Raw genomic sequence first — 16,978 nt, 5'->3', positions numbered from 1 at the left:
TTTGTTTTGTTTTTCTGCTTTGGGGGTTACTCCTGGCTCTGCACTCAGGGGTTACTCCTGGTGGTGCTTGGGGAACCGTATGGGATGCTGGGAATTGAACCATGGTTGCCCGCCGTCAAGGCAAATGCCCTCCCCACTGTACTATAGCTCCAGCCCCATACCCTACACTTTTGATGCTGGGACTTACTCATGGTCCAGAAAACCAGATTTGACCTGGGATGATTATCAGCCAATATTCATAATACTGAAAGCTAATAAACACGAAGTTTCCATTTAAACAAACATAATGGAATTGGATGTTATAAATGTAGGAAGATAATAACCTGGAACCGTTTCAAAGTACATTAGTAAGTGAAACCAATAGTCTCCCAGCAGACATTTTGCATTTATCTGTGTCCAAATAGAGAGAGGAGGGGGAAAAAAAAAGTCCCCAAACTTGTACAGAGGTAACTAATATTCTAAATGTCCCGTTTCTTGATTCTCAAATAGCTCTAGGACGAGCAAGTCTGAGGGACGGAGGTTTCTTAGCAGATTTTAAAAATATTCCTGATTATTTGTTTTAAAATACAAGCAAGCAGCGGGTCACCGTCAAATGCAGGTGTGAAAAACAAAGGGATAAGAAGCTCAATCCTTTCCTTGGGCATTCAGCTGACCAGCAGGACCCCCCACCCACCCTCCACGCCCACCCCCTCACCCCACCCGCCCCAGACTCTCCGCAGCTGGCTGGCAGCAGAGAGTTCCAGCCCAGGTGGCACTCCAACCACGTCTGGGATCCCCTCTTCTGCTGGGTGCCCTGCGATGTACGTGGGTTATAAAACATACTGGCTCATGTTACCGGCTAAGCATGACAAGTCCGCCTGGTACGACCGAACAAAGGAATTTCTGCCGAATGAGAAATTTACACATCTCATTTCCCAGGGTGGAATAAATCACAGAAGCCAAGAACTCAAGAGTAGACTCTCCTCCTCGCACCCGCCCCCCACCCCCACGCACACCAGCTTCTGAATCACGCCTGCTACACATTGCTCACATGATTTACCTCTAAGGCTATGAAGGGCAGGTAAACTCATATTTTAAAGGAAGGTCTATGGGAGGGGGGGGGGTGGGAAAGGGTGCGTTTTAACGTAGCCAAACTTTTTTTTACATATTTGCAGGTAAACCGGGAGCCTGCACACCTCCCCCTTCCCTCCCCCCTCCCTCCCCTGCGATCTTGGCTGATAACAATAGTTTTTCTATGCCGGGTAATGGAGATGACACATTTTTCCTGTAGCTGTCTTCCGGTAAAGTGCAGGAATTCCTGCGTTTTCTGGGTGCCCTTCCTGTTAACTTACAGTTCAGATTTCCTCAAAAGGCATTCTACCACGTTAATATTTGAAAAATGTCAGCTCAACTCCAGACAGCTAATATAAACAAGCTGAAAGGCATACCACCTAAAGTTACAACTGTGGAAAACAAAATTTCTTTTTAAGAAATTCTTTCTGGGAATCTCACTGTTGGTAAGGTTGGAGTGGAGGAGCCCTCTCCAGGAGCCTGTAATTCTTTTGCTTCTGCTGTGCCTTAAATTAAGGGTCTGTGAAACGGAATTATAGTGATCTAGAAGGTTCGTAAAGGTCCTTGAGTTGAACATGTTGCTAAAATTCTTCAATACCATGAGGCTCTCTTTACCTTTCACTTTTCCTCCCCTGGCATCTGGTGACAGTCGTGCAGAGAACTTTGGTACTGCAAAAACATGTCTTGGTCATGTGAGAATGCCTTGGCTGAATTAGGCCAAGTCCACTTTGAAAGTTCCGGCCTAGGGGCTTTGGCCATGTCTGAAATGAGCGAGCAACAGTTCTCTCCATCCAAAGAGTTTCTTTGGGGACCGAGACCCCAGGTTCACATCAATACATCAATTCATCTTTGAAAGGGGAGGGAACAATTAAGAAAACCACCTGATAAACAGGAATTGGTTTGAAGATCTGATTAGAATCAACTGATCTATTGGGGTACCCCATAAAAGAAGAAATGCTAAGAACTTTTAATCTTCCCACCACAAAAACTTGCTCTGCTGGGATGTCCCTACCTTAGGAGAAAGGTCCCCAACCCCCACATTGTAAAAAAAAAAAAAAAGGATCAGATTTAATTTAGACCCTTCAGGGCTCAAAGATAAGATCCTTATAACACCACCTTCTTCTTGAAACCTCTCTCTCTCTCTGTCTCTCTGTCTCTCTCTTTCTCTCTCTCTCACTTTATAAACTCCAACAGAGCCATTTCAGCCACTATCTAAGCAAGTACCTTGTGCTATTCTGATTGGCAAGCATAATTCCTTTCACCATCAACAGAGTAAGCTCCTTAAGAAGACTATATTTAAAATACTTTCCTATGAGCCCAAGTGCATAGGAAATAAAAATATATACGGAAATATGTATTATACATATAGAAACATAGGTACACAGATAAAGTGTCTGCAGATACTAATGAACTGAGTAAGTTCATACATACCAAATACTAGTTGGCATCTCTTTAAAACCTCAACGTACAGAAGGGCCCCTGCAAAGCTGGTATGTCTCTGCTCCACTAGGGAACTGCAGAGTTCCCTGAACGTAAGAGTAGCTTGCACCTCCTAAATTCAAGCCCTGGGTTCTAGAGAGCTCTCAGCTTTCCAGATTTCCATGCTCCCAGAATTTGCAAAGAAAAGCAGAGCCCTACGTTGTCACCGTGCTCTTAGAGAATATAGAGCACTTCCTTTAGGAGCTGAGCTGTATGAGTGCCATCAGAACTTAAAAGGGACACGACTTCCCCCAAAGTGGCAGAGAGCTGCTGAGAAACACGTTACTTTTACTAGGTCTTACCTAGTGGCCCAGGAAGTTCGGGCTCCTATAAAAGAGCTTAAGAACCTAATTGACCTCTTCCAGACATGCATTTCCATAAGCTCTAGGGTCAAGGAGAATTCGTTTTGAAACAAGTGACTTAGGGACTGAGAGGCACCTGACATGTTTATATTGCTCTCTGATGTCATGTCAAAAATTATATATATATAATTTATATATATAATATATATACACACATATATATATACTTTTAAATCTTTTGCCTGACATGAAGCCTGCAAAACACAACTGCATAAACAAAAACGATTTTGAAGAATAAGAGAAAAATATAAAGAAAATCACCACAACCCTGAACTTCTGACCTAGGAGAGCCAACATATGCAATTACACACTTAAAAGACTTGGTTATGGTTATCCGAGGAAGAATGCAGGCTCCCCACATGGGTACGATGCTGAAAAGTGCAATTTTCTCCCAGCATTACCCCCCACACGCCAAGCATCTCCCAAATGGGAAGACATAAAACATCCATGTCCTGTTTGCTGCTTATAAATACTACGAGCCAATAAGCAATTGGTGCAAAGTGCAAAATCTCGGACGAGAAAGACTTCTTGTCTGCGTTTGAGGGGGGTGATATTTTATTATTCACACTTCACCTTTACTTCCTTTAGAAATCAAAAGTTGTCTAATGCTCACAGCGATATCAATGGAAATTTAGCTAAATACTGGCACGGCAGCGCTCAATCCCAAAGGCATATAAGATTACATTAATTTCCTACTAGTTTAACTCAAGTTTTACCTTTCATCTTCACCTACGTACTTTGAAAAGTTTGTATTCCTGTTGCACAGAAAATGAGTTCTAGCCAGTGTGCATACGAAATAATTTTACAATTATATAAAGCATTGCACATTTAGACGCTACCAACCTGCCCTATCTCTCCTGACTGTGCAAAAGGCAAAAAGAGCTCAGTAATCCTAGCAGAAGAATGCAAATAACGTCAATGCACAGCTGAACTGCAAGCCCTGCCTTACAGGAACTCTCTGTGTCTGCAAAAAAAAAAAGATACATACTAAACAGGAAATGCAACTGAGCTGTGGAAAACCTCAAACTTAAAAATGCAATCGTCAGACGAAAATTGCATCCATGCATTCATAAATGCATGCACAACCCTTTGCATTTTTGCAAGTAATGCAAACAGGCTCTTACCTTTCGACTGAGACATTTTCCCCTTTCCTTTGATGGGGGAGGGGAGCACAAAAGACTTTGCCTTGCTTCTCTTCTGTAGCAGTTTTGCAACAAAGATGCAAGCTGCAGGCGTGCAATCTTCATGCAAGTGGAGTTTCTCTTGACCGATGCAGCAGATGGACTTTCAGGGAATCAAGATGAAAATGCACACCTTGCAAAACAGACTGGAGAGTGATTTTTCCAACAGTTGCAACGTTGGGGAAGGCTGTGCTGCAGCTACATGATGGGCCAGGGCTGGCAGCTAAAAGCTCCAAACTTGGAACTGAGTATCTTAGTGCGCAGACGTCCTTCCTGCGAAGAGCGCGGGGGCTGCTGGGTAGTGTAGTTCCCAAGCGGAGTCCGCGGGGCTCTGATTTAAGGAAACGTGGTCACCCCGGTCGCCGAGCGAGATGACTGTGCGACAAAGATTGAGGCCAGATAAACAAGTCAGACGGGCGCTGGGTAGCAAGGGATGAGTGAAAAACTGCAGAGCCGAGGAGAGAGGGCATTCCTGATGCCGAAAAGCCCCTGAAGCCACGTTTAAAGAACGTTAGGTTAACTAAAAAAATAAATAAATAAAAAAATAAAGCTTCTGGTTCGCTTGGCAGATCTCTGGGAGGCTGTTTCGCGTTGGCAGGACGCACCTGTTGTGCTCTCTCCGCCCGAAGGTGCTTTAGCGTCTGTGCATGAAAATTAAAAATATAATAATTTTTTTTTCCCCTCGCAGGGAAAACTGCGTTGGGTGATTCAGCTAAAGGGAGGCTCACCTTGGCGGGGCAGCTAGACGAGGCAAAACGTTTCCATCATTGCCAAAGAACCTGAAATCCAGTAGTGGGGTGGGAGGGCGGCCTAAGGAGGAAGCTCGGCTCTGTGTGTGTGTGTGTGTGTGTGTGTGTGTGTGTGTGTGTGTGTGTGTGTGTGTGTGTGTGTGTGTGTGTGTGTGTGTGTGTCAAAGCTGACTTTACCCTCATTAAAATATTCAGATGCATTTTGTGTGTGTGTGTGTCTCAAAACTGACTTTACCCTCATTAAATATTCAGATGCATTTTGTGTGTGTGTGTCTCAAAACTGACTTTACCCTCATTAAAATATTCAGATGCATTGTGTGTGTGTGTGTCTCAAAACTGACTTTACCCTCATTAAAATATTCAGATGCATTGTGTGTGTGTGTGTGTGTGTGTGTGTCTCAAAACTGACTTTACCCTCATTAAAATATTCAGATGCATTTTGTCACCTGGTCGGAGGTCCCAGGGAGGAAGTGTGGGCTGCAGAACAGTCAAGAATCCCGCAGGGAGTTGACAGAATGAAGGGTCATTGATATGGCTGCTGAGATGTGCCAGGCGTGTTTTTTTTTTCCCCTAGCACCTTGGGTCACACTTTGGTGTGGTCTGTCCCTGTCAGCATCCTGGGAAAAGAACAGAGCCTACAGACGAGGCTTGGGCTAGAATGAGGCGCTCAGGGCTTGGACTGTTTAGGTGGGAGCTGGAAGGAAGAACGTGGCCACCTCGCATGCAAATGTGGGCCTTTTCAAAGGAGACCTCGAGAAGCCCTGACAAGGCGAGGCTGGAGGTTTGGACTTTGTCCCAGGGGCCCCAGACTGTGTTTTGGAAGCCGGGCCCAGCTTACCGAAGAAAGCATTGTTTCAGGAAGGTAAATTTGCCCTGAGTGATCCAGGTGCCTGCCTGCCGCCAGGAGAGGCTGCAGATAAGTCTGGCTAGATTGCATGACGTGTCGGCTAACGAGTTCTTAATTATGGAGATTTCTAAGAAGTCACAGCCCTTCTGAGGAGTGGATGATGAATCAGAGGAAAGGGGCCGCCATGTTTTGACTAGGGATCAGCCGATCAGCGCTACAATGTAGCAGGGACTCCTTCCCGGAAGTAACAGGCATTTACCCAACCTGGTGCCCTCAGCCGCCCCTGGAGTCACTCCAGGTCACCACCCGGGCTTCAGATTTCTTTCTGCTTCAGAAAGGAAGGGGACTCTAGCTCCTGAGCTTTCGCTCAGGCAAGCGTTTACTAACAGCTTCTTTCACTAATTCTCTGGATAAATCCATCGTCTTTTCAGCCAGCCCTTAGCTTAGAATCTCACTGGACTTGGTGGGATCTGGTTGTGGAGACGCAATTGCAACAATCCAGTGCGCTTGACCCAACACTGATAAGGGCCAGACCCTGGGGTCATAGCTGGAGCTGCACAGACCACCTCTTCACCCAGGCAAACACCCCACCCCCCTCCTCCCGGGACAGCCAGCTGCCCACACTCACTTCAATTTGCATTTTGTGTGGTCAGCAGCCTTGCTCTTAAATTGCCCCAGACTCCTTTCCGTAATCAAGAACTCTAATCATGCCTTGTCTGGTGCATTTTTGCTCCTGTCATTTTAAGCGTGTGCGTGGTCTGCACGGGCATGCACGGTTCACAGCTGGCCAACGCACTGCGTCTGCAAGCCAATCTGTACTTCATAATCCCATGGAAGCTAAGCTAGGTTCGGCACCCGTGCACAGCCGCAGCACACAAACACAGGCGAAATATCTTCGACTCCTACTACAGGCTGAACCGCGTATTTCAAAACGGTCCAATTTAACTTAGCTGGGGCTGGAGCCATAGCACAGCGGGTAAAGCGTTGGCCTTGCACGTGGCTGACCCAGGTTTGATTCCCAGCATCCCATAGGGTCCCCCCCCCCCCCCCGCCCCCGAGCACCGCCAGGAGTAATTCCTGAGTGCGTGAGCCAGGAGTAATAATCCCTGAGCATCACCGGGTGGACCCAAAAGGGAAAAAATTTAAAAAATAAAAATGGTCAAATTTATTATTTGTCTTTCTGGAAAGCACTGATCTTTTCCACGAGGAAAAGCGGCACAGTCTTAGACTCTGGGAGAAAAAAGTATTTGAGTGGTAAAAGACTCTATGCATTAACTTTCTTGTATGTATATTGTTGTGGTTCTTTCTTCTTACCCTTCTGCGATCATGGTCCTTAGAGAAAACATCCCTCCCAAGGGGCTATCAAAAGGTGCGTAAAATCTGTGCTATTTTATTAGAAAGTCTCTTGAGGAGTTATTCCTCCAGTGGCCTGAGTTCCTACATCAAATCCACCATTTTTGTAATTTTTAGTATTCCGGATCTCTCTAGAATCCAATTATGACACATTCTCTGAGCTGCCAGTTAACTTCAAGATCATTTGCAGTGCTTCTGAATAGTATAATTAGCGCCCCAATTCCCACCCTGCGCTGCTGATAACACATTTTTGCTGATATGGTATAGGCTCAGTTTGGGCAAATCTCTTTTGTTCTTTTCCAGCTTGCTTCTGTTCATTTTTAAAAAGACTTTCATTGCTTGCTTGTTTGGGAGCCACACCTGACTTGCTCAGGGCTTACTCCTAGTTCTATGCTCAGGGATCACTGTTGACAGACTGGGGGACTATATGGGGTGCCAGGGACCTTACCTGGGTTGGCCATATGTAAGGCAAACTCCCTACCTGCTGTTCTATCACTCCGGTCCCACACCTGGCAATGTTCAGGGCTTACTTCCAGCTCTGCACTCAGGAATAACTCCTAGCAGTGCTTGGGGAACTATGTGGAATGCGGGGATTAAACCCCTGTCAGCCAGACACAAGGCAAATGCCCTAATAACTATACTATTGCTTTGTGCTATGCATGCTTGCTCACGCGCGCGAGCACACACACACACACACACACACACACACACACACCATTTCTGTTCATTCTTTTTTTTTTTTTTGCTTTTTGGGTCACACCCAGCAATGCACAGGGGTCACTCCTGGCTCAGGCACTCAGGAATCACCCCTGGCGGTGCTCAGGGGACCATATGGGATGCTGGGATTTGAACCCGGGTCGGCTGCGTGCGTGCAAGGCAAACGCCCTACCCGCTGTGTTATCACTCCAGCCCCTCTGTTCATTCTTGAAGACTCAACTTAACTGCTTTCTGTGCTCATCAGCCTATGAACCCCTCCATGTAAATTAGATATATTCCTAATTCTGTTGCACCCAGCAGACACCTTCGAACACACGATAGGTGCTGAATTGTGTCTCCCAAGAAAGGGAGATCAGAGTCTAGTCTCAATGCTAGTATCGAGATAAAACTTGGTACTCTATCCACACTGCAATAATGGAGGGAGCAGACGCAGAAAGCACCTGAAAGAGAGTTAACAGCACCGAGAGAAGGCAGAACTCCTAGGAAAAGCTTGCTAAGCTGGTCGGTTCTGCAGGAGTCATTCTAGAGATTTCTGCAGCATGGAGAAGTTGATGGGAGTAGGATGTCTCAGAGGGGGTGATCATGATTCCCACAACTTCCTGTGTCATGTTCAGTTGTCACAACCAGGAGATGGAGGGTGGTGATCCTACTGGCATCTAGTGTGTTAGAGGCTGGGCATGTTGGTAATCACCATGGACATGCTACACAGCACATGCTACACGCTACACGCTACACGCTACCATCTGCAAATGCCAACAGTGCTGAGTATGAGAAAGCTTGTTGCACAGTCATACCAGGAGAGTTTCTGATGCTCTCATTTTTTCGTTTGTTGTTTGTGTTTTGCATTTTGTTTTGGAGTCACACTCCCATCTCCTGCTCCCTTGGTGCTTGGGTACTACTCCTAGCTCTGTGCTTGGGAGTCGCTTTCAGAGGTGCTCAAGGGAATATGCAATGCTGATGGTCAATCTCAGGCCTCCTGCATGCCAGGCCCGTGTCAGCCCCTAGAGCAATCTCTCCAGCCCATCTGTTTTGAAGTTAATTTAAGACCGGTGCGATTTGGAAAGATGGAACACGCTTATTTTTTTAAGGCTCATTACCACACCACTTACCTAGCTCATGACTGATTCTAGAACTTCACACCAGAAGTGCAGAATCCTGTCCTGAAGAGGCTTCCAGCCTTATTAGGGTCGGAAACAGACACTGAGAGGGGCTGAGCTATAAGAAAGGGGAGGCCAACAAATGCCACAAAAATTGCAGGAGGCTGTGTAGATTAAGAACACAATTCTAGTTGGAACTTGGTCAGTGAGCAAGTTTCCCTCTGTGTTTACTATCCCAGCTGCGGAAGGGAAAAAAAAAAAAGTAGTGAGACTTCCAGACTGTCTACATGTTTGCCTCATGATGTGATCAAGCACGGAGGAGGTGGTGTCTGAGCTGAACTCTGGGAAAAGAACAGGGAAAACGTTTCAGACAAGGAGAGAATTGAGGTAGGTTTCAACTCAGGAAGGAGCAGGTGTCTCCGGGAAGACGGAGAGTGAGGTCATGGGTGATATGATCGACCCTTCACATTTCCCTCCAGTTGATGCCGGAGCATAATTCCATGAAGCAAAACATACTAGAGTAGAACTGGGCTTCTTTGGTCCAACATTTCACATGATTACAGCAAATATAAATGAGTGTCATGTTATATCTCAACGTTGGAAATTGATGCTCATGAACTTCTCATTAGTCATAACGTACTTGCTTTGTTTTTTGCTTTCTCTCTCTTTCTTCTTTTTTTTTGGCTCTTTCCTTCTCTTTCTTTTTCCTTGCCTTCTTTCCTTTTCCCTTCCCTTTCTCTCCACTCTCTTCTCTTCCCGTGTGTCCCCGTATGGAATCCAGGTACCACTGACCCACTCCCTGAGCCTCTAAATGTCAAACTGTAAATTAATTCAAAGTTTACATTTTTAGCAAACACAACTCAGTGTCTTAACTCAAAAGAACGTGCGATGCAAGTTATCCCAATTAAAAGCGAATGTTTGTTTTCTGCTGTATTCCATGCTCCGTGGAAAGGATGTAACTTTTGATGTAAGAAAAAAAAATACTATAATCTAGGAAACGCAAATTTGGTTCTAACTGTTAGCTGTGTCTCCTAAGGCAAGTCACATCACATTTCCCAAGGGCTCCATATTCCAGCAAAATAAAGAGCAGGAGGTTAAGGCCTCTTCCAGTTCTAATATTCCATTGCTCTAAACCCAGATCCTGTGTCTAGTAAAAACCACCGAAGATTTGCAGAGAGATTATTGATGGCACATTCTTTAATTTATTTGTTTTTTTGAGTGGCTAAATAGATTTCTATTTCTGAGCCTCTGCTCTGGCAAAGGCCACCACTGGCCCTCCTAAGAGTATCATGAGAGAGATGAGACAAGAGGTACCCTGTTACACTATGAAAAAGCCACCTCCCACAAAGCAGTACTCATCCTACCCCTGACAGTTAGGAATGTTTTTCAACAGAGACAGCTAAATGTCGGGACAAGGGAAAGAAAGATGTTAACATTAAAGCTAAGAGTTCAAGTTTGACGATTTCCTTTTCTAGATTCTAGAACATCATGTTACAAATAGGAACGTTTCATGGAAGGACATAGAGGGGAGCCTCGGGGAGCAGTTTACAGGACTGGGTGGTGAGTTGCAGTTTTACCATATCTTTACAGACATCTTTTTTTTTCCCTGCATGAAAGGACTCAATGAATTATGGTTGGTAGAAATTTTAGAAATTCAAAAATAGATTTAACTTAATTTCAAGTCCCTCACAGATATAGCACAGCTATTCCTGATTTTTCATTGTGTCCATCCATTCACTGGAAGGATGTCTTTGTTGAACCAGTATGGTCAAAACAGGACTCCTTGTCTTACCTGTGATATGAATGTATGGGTCCCTCCTTCTGTAAGTCAACTCACGCTTGACGTCTTCACCTGCCCCATTCCTTACTTAAGTCTTCGTTTTTTTGTTTGTTTGTTTGTTTCTAAATTTTCTGACCACACAGCAGAGCCTGGCAAGCTCCCCATGGCGTATTCGATATGCCAAAAATAGTGACAACAAATCTCACAATGGAGACATTACTGGTGCCCGCTGGAACAAATCGATGAGCAATGGGATGACAGTGATACAGTGAAATTTTCTGACTTCACTCAGGGTTCAAGAACCTGTCCTTAATCCCTTATAAAATACCATCCTCCCTTTTAAGTTCCGGTGGCATCCTTTAGCTGTTCAGGGTCATCTATCAAATATCGTCTTGGAATAATGTTGCTTGAGTACAGATCTTACCTCTTCTGTTAAATAACAATATTCATGCAATTTCTGATCATTTCCCTGTAATTATTCTTGCTGATTGTCAAAATTAGCCTGCATTTTTCCCTGCTTTTAATTCTGTTTCATCTTTATCGTGAAGCTCAAACTTTAACATATGTCATACATATAACATAGGTTCATTCAACTCTTGTTCATATGATGTATGGATGGATTTATTATGTGCAGAATCAATGAACCTTTCAGGGTAGCAGATTCTTAGTGAATCTTGTCTGTTTTGTTTTGTTTTATAAATCCTATTTGATACTTTTAAATTCAGGTATTTAAGCCATTGGGCTGGAGCAATAGCACAGTGGGTAGGATGTTTGCCTTGTATCCGACCAACCCGGGTTTGATTCCTCCACCCTTCTCGGAGAGCCCGGCAAGCTACGGAGAGTATCTCACCCACACGGCAGAGCCTGGCAAGCTCCCTGTGACGTATCCAATATGCCAAAAACAGTAACAAGTCTCATAATGGAGACGTTCCTGGTGCCCGCTCGAGCAAATTGATGAGCAACGGGATGACAGTGACAGTGACAGTGTTGGGTTTAAATCTGTCATCTGCTTTTTCAGTAATGGGGGCGGGGGTGGCAAGAGGAGAAAGCCAAACCTGTTGGTGAGTGCGGCCACTTCCGGTACTGTCCTCGGGAGTTGCTCATAGTGGTGCCCAGACGACCATCAGGCTACCACATATAAAGCTTCTCTTCCACACTATCGAATGCCTTCAGCCCCAATTTTTTTAAGAGTGCTCACTGGCTACACCAGCCGAGTGCTGTGGATTCCTCCTGGTGGTGCTCTGGGAGCCATGTGGAGCCAGGTATCACAAACCTTGATCTGCATATGCTTTACAGTCCTTGACCTTTTCCCCTGACCTTGATTAATTATTATTCTGCCTCCTTATAAATTGAATTAAATCCCTTAAATTTTATTGCTGCATTTCATAGTTGGCTTTTTATAGCCCCTGACTCTTGCCCAGAGTCTCTTGTCCTTGCGCCTGGCTGTCTTCCCCGGGGCCCCTCGGAGGGGTTGGGGTGGGTTGAGTTTCCCTCCCCACCCCAAACAGAACCCCAGCAGCTGAAAATCTCTGGAACCCAGCCAGAGCAATGCACAAGGAAGGACCCTCTCCACACATTCGGGTGAGTCTCATGCATGAAGGAACTGGCAGAGGAACCCAGGTATGTGGGACCCAGGGCTGAGATCTCCAAGCCTGCTCAGATCGGGACTGGGCCTCTTCCGCCCAGATCTCCCATTTTCCAGTAGCTAGGCAGTCCCACCCAGAAACTGCCCCGAGCCATGTAATCCCATCAATGGCCAAGATCCAGAGACTATAAAACCAAGCTCCCAAAAGCTTGCAGCCACTTTGTAGCAGAGCAACATCTTATAGCCTAGTTCTTCCTCTCGGAGAACCTGGCAAGCTACCGAAAGTTTCTTGCCCACATGGGAGAGCCTGGCAAGCTCCCCGTGGCATATTCATATGCCAAAACCAGTAACAATGCTGGGTCTCATTCCCCTGACCCTGAAAGAGTCTCCAATGCAGCACCATTGGGAAGGACAAGTAAAGAGAGGCTTCTAAAATCTCAAGGCTAGGACGAATGGAGACGTTGAGGAGACTGCTTGAAAAATCGATGATTAATGGGATGATGATGATGATGATGAAGCCAGGATGTTCATTAGGTTAGCATGGAGGTTCTTTGTTAAAGGTCAAATGCCAGCATAGGGATTTACTAAGAACAATTTTTTAAATTTAATTATGTCATCTGTTTTTAAATGTTTTGAGTTTGCTTTACTAAGACTCATATCAAGAGTCTAAGTTTTTAAATTACTATCAACAGCCTTTAAAAGTGTCTGCTGTATCCCGTGGACATGCCAACAAACTGTCTAGAGTCTTCATTGGATCACAATCTTATTGAATAAGAAAAATAATTAAGTGTTGAATGTTTCATAGCAATCAAGGTGCCAGTAGAGCTTGACCCTGTGATGTTGTTGTAACCTGTCTCCAAAATCACACTGGGTCCTACGTAGAAGTAAGAAAAATTGACTGGATCTATGAAAACAACTTTTCAAATGATGCCAAAATAGCATTAACCCTTTACGGATGTTATTTGGGATCACGTAAGTGATACAGACTTAATATGGAGTTCAAAAACGGATGCCAACTCATATTAAGTCAAGGCCATTGGAATAATCGGTAATACATGTATCTTCATTTTCTCATCCTTTTATCTCAATCAGATCAATCTTTTCCCATACACACATAAACATGCTGATATATGGACATATTTAGTTATGAGAACCAACATCTTTCTCTCATACAACACGTTTCCTTCTCTGATTCTGCCCACGTGGCTCATGAAAGTCTCAAGTCAGAAGTGGGCAGAAAGCTAGATAAATAGTAGGGCACTATTAGGATCCATTTAAATTTAAGTTTGGAAATTTTTTGGCACACCCCTGATCGGTTTCATGCTCAATGATAAATTTGCCTTAGCCTGTCTAAGTCAAAAAAGAATTGCAGAGACTAAAGAAATAGTGCCGGGGTTAGGGTAAATATTAGGTATATCTGGCCCTTGCTCCCTCTCTTGTACCCCTTGGCCATCCAGTATCAGTGAGTGTATCCCTGGTGGCCCCGGCACAAGTTTAAATTGCTGAGTCTTGCTGAGAGTAGCCTGAGTCTTGTTGAGAGAATTGAATCTTTGCTATCCAGATTCCCAGATCTTTCCCTCTGACCAGAATAAACTCACGTTTGTAATGCACCTTTGTTTCCAAACTTACAGAGACAACCTTGTCACCGCTGTCATTTCGGTTGCTAAAGATGATAGATTACACAGGGCCCATATTTGTCCTTGGCTGATATTTGTTCGATTCCACAGAAGGCACACATTGAACACTTAAAAATTCTAAAGAGCTAGAAGAATTCCTTTACAATGGGAGCTTGAAATTATGAACATGATCCAACTTTTTCCCTCCTACTATTTTCATAATTTAAAAAAAATAAAGCTATGCCTGTGTACTTAGTGCTGTCTATGACTGCATTTTTTTTTTACTACAATAGTATTGATTATCTGGTCTAGAAGGCCCCAAATATTTACTCCCCGGAGAGACTATATAGTAGAGCAGGAAGTGAATGGTTAGACTGCTATAAATATTTCTTGACAGACTGATGAAATTTAGTATCTATTATTTAGTATTATTATAAGAATTATGAATGAAGGAAAAAATAGTGGTTTTTTTAGCATATTTAACTTTATACCTATTTATTAATTTGTTCTTCAGCACTCTCAGGATGCTCAAGTTCTAGTATATTTAAACAGTAGGTCTATGTATTTTAAAAAGGAGCAAGAAAAATAAGAGTATGTCTTATTATATCTACTGCCCTTTACAAAACACATGACTTTCAAATATTGACCCTTGGCCAGCTCAAGGACCAAGAGAGTTTTTATGTCCATTTTAAAGAGGAAGATGACTGTTGTTAGAACCTACAATGATGATTTGGGTAAGGAAATTGGTAAAAAATAGGATTCCTGATCTGAGAAAGTTCTAATCCTGTAGGCACATTTTTGCAATACTTAAAGGTTGATGGTCTCCTTCCATGTACACGTCCCACTTTATCCTTACAGTGATGCCTAGGAAATGACTTGTTCCAGCATCCCAGGTTCTTTTATCACCTCCTATTGTTGTTTTCCTTAGAAAAGATGAAAAAACATGTAATATAAAATTTTTGTTTGCCAAAAGAATAGGAATTTGTCTTCTGATGCCTAGTTTCTTACTTTCTTTTTTTTTTTTAATTTTTTATTGAGTCACCATGTGGAAAGTTACAAAGTTTTCAGGTTTAAATCTCAGTTATACAATGCTCGAATACCCATCCCTTCACCAGTGCTCATATTCCACCATCAAGAATCCCAGTATAGCTCCACCCCACCCCCTCACACCCCTAACCCCCCCACGCCCCTAGCCCCCCACCCTCAGCCCCCCCCTCGCCTGTGTAACTAATAAATTTCACTTTACTTTCACTTTGATTGCATACAATATTTCAACAAAACTCACTATTATTGTTTGGAGAGTCTCTCCCCTAAAGTCAGATCTGCTGAAAAGGAAGCATTAGATAATTTGTTTTCCATTGCTGAGGATGAAGAGGTATGAGGTCGAGTGACCACACTTAGCGGCCTCTCAGTTTTGGGTTTCTGTAATTTAGTATTTTAGTAACTAAGTCCAGAGAGATATCTGCCAGAAGTTGCATCATTGCCAACTTGTACTTCTCAGTTCCATTATATTCCACATATGAGTGCAATCTTTCTATGTCTGTCTCTTTCTTTCTGACTCATTTCACTCAACATGATACTTTCCATGTTGATCCATTTATATGCAAATTTCATGACTTCATGTTTTCTTACAGCTACATAGTATTCCATTGTGTAGATGTACCAGAGTTTCTTTAACCAGTCATCTGTTTTGGGGCACTCTGGTTTTTTCCAGATTCTGGCTATTGTAAACAGTGCTGCAATGAACATAGAAATACATATGCCATCTCTACTATACCGTTTTGCCTCTCCGGGATATATTCCTTACTTTAACATAACCAGTCTAGGGGCTGGAGCGATAGCACAGCGGGTAGGGTGTTTGCCTTGCGTGCAGCCAACCCAGGTTCGATTCCCAGCATCACATATGGTCCCCTGAGCACTGCCAGGGGTAGTTCCTGAGTGCAGAGCCAAGAGTGACCCCTGTGCATCGCCCGGTGAAACCCTCACCAAAAAAAAAAAAAGGTAACCCATCTAGTCTAAAGCTTTTCATGCCCCCAAAATCAACCTTTTTCAGACTAAGAGTAATCTGGTAACATTGCATATTAATGATTGGTTATTAAGGAGACAAAATCAATTTAGGTCTCATAATACACAATAAATCTCTTTTTATCTTTTTCATTTCCTTATAAGTTGTACCTTAGCCACTACATTGTGACCATTTAGTAAACACTGCTTGACTTAGGGATGGTTTAAACATTGCTAGAGGACAGTGTAGTATTGATATGTATGGATGGTTCTGTTTGGGGTTTTTCTTGTTTTTTCTTTTTTGGGTTTTTTTTTTTTTTTGCTTTCTGAGTCACACCCAGCAAAGCTCAGGGGTTACTCCTGGCTCTACACTCAGGAATTACTCCTGGCGGTGCTGGGAGACCATAAGGTATGCCGGGGGTTGAACCTGAGCCGGCCACGTGCAAGGCCCTACCCACTGTGCTATCACTTCGGCCCCATATAGATGGTCCTGGGCTTCAGATACAGACCTGGATCCTATACATCCTACCGACCCAAGGCATCTCTTAAAATATATAAAGTATGCTGGAAAACACTTTAGAGAGTTGAGGTATGCAAATTACAGGAAAGATTCAAATGGCCAAGAAAACTGAAAACCTGTGTAAACTAAAGTGATGTTGAAATAATAAAATCACATCATAAATCAGCCTGTTCTGGAGTTGTTCCATTTGGATTAGTATCCAAAGGTGCTTTTCTGGTATTGATATCATGACTGAAAAAAAAAAAAGAACACTTATGCTATCCCATATTTCTTCTCCTTTGGGTAGCATTGTAGCACTGTAGTCCCGTTGTTCATCGATTTGCTCGAGCGGGCACCAGTAACGTCTCCATTGTGAGACTTGTTGTTACTGTTTTGGGCACATTGAATACGCCATGGGTAGCTTGCCAGGCTCTGCTGTGCAGGCAGGATACTCTCGGTATCTTGCCGGGCTCTCCAAGAGGGACGGAGGAATCGAACCTGGGTCGGCCACGTACAAGGCAAACGCCCTACCCACTGTTCTATCACTCCAGTCCAGTGTACTCACTCCTTTGGGTGAGTAGACAAATAAATTTATATTATAATAATATAAAAATAGTGTGTTATGTTCATCTATATTTTGGGGAGTTGCTGAGGATTAA

General features: G+C 43.7%; 1 protein-coding gene across 1 annotated transcript in view; it reads right to left on the bottom strand.

The window, feature by feature from the left end:
- The window catches only part of MAP2K6 (mitogen-activated protein kinase kinase 6), a 158,855-nt gene extending 154,522 nt beyond the window's left edge, over window positions 1-4,333 (bottom strand). The window contains exon 1 of the mRNA XM_055133609.1: window positions 4,016-4,333. Coding sequence (XP_054989584.1) covers window positions 4,016-4,031 — 16 coding nt within the window. The 5' untranslated portion in view covers window positions 4,032-4,333. The remainder of the gene's footprint in view (window positions 1-4,015) is intronic.
- Between the last annotated feature and the right edge of the window lie 12,645 nt (window positions 4,334-16,978).

Source organism: Sorex araneus, chromosome 3, assembly GCF_027595985.1.
Source record: "Sorex araneus isolate mSorAra2 chromosome 3, mSorAra2.pri, whole genome shotgun sequence".
NCBI classification, from domain to species: Eukaryota; Metazoa; Chordata; class Mammalia; order Eulipotyphla; family Soricidae; genus Sorex; species Sorex araneus.
The sequence above is the reverse complement of the archived record's forward strand: the minus strand, read 5'-3'. Positions and strand labels throughout refer to the sequence as shown.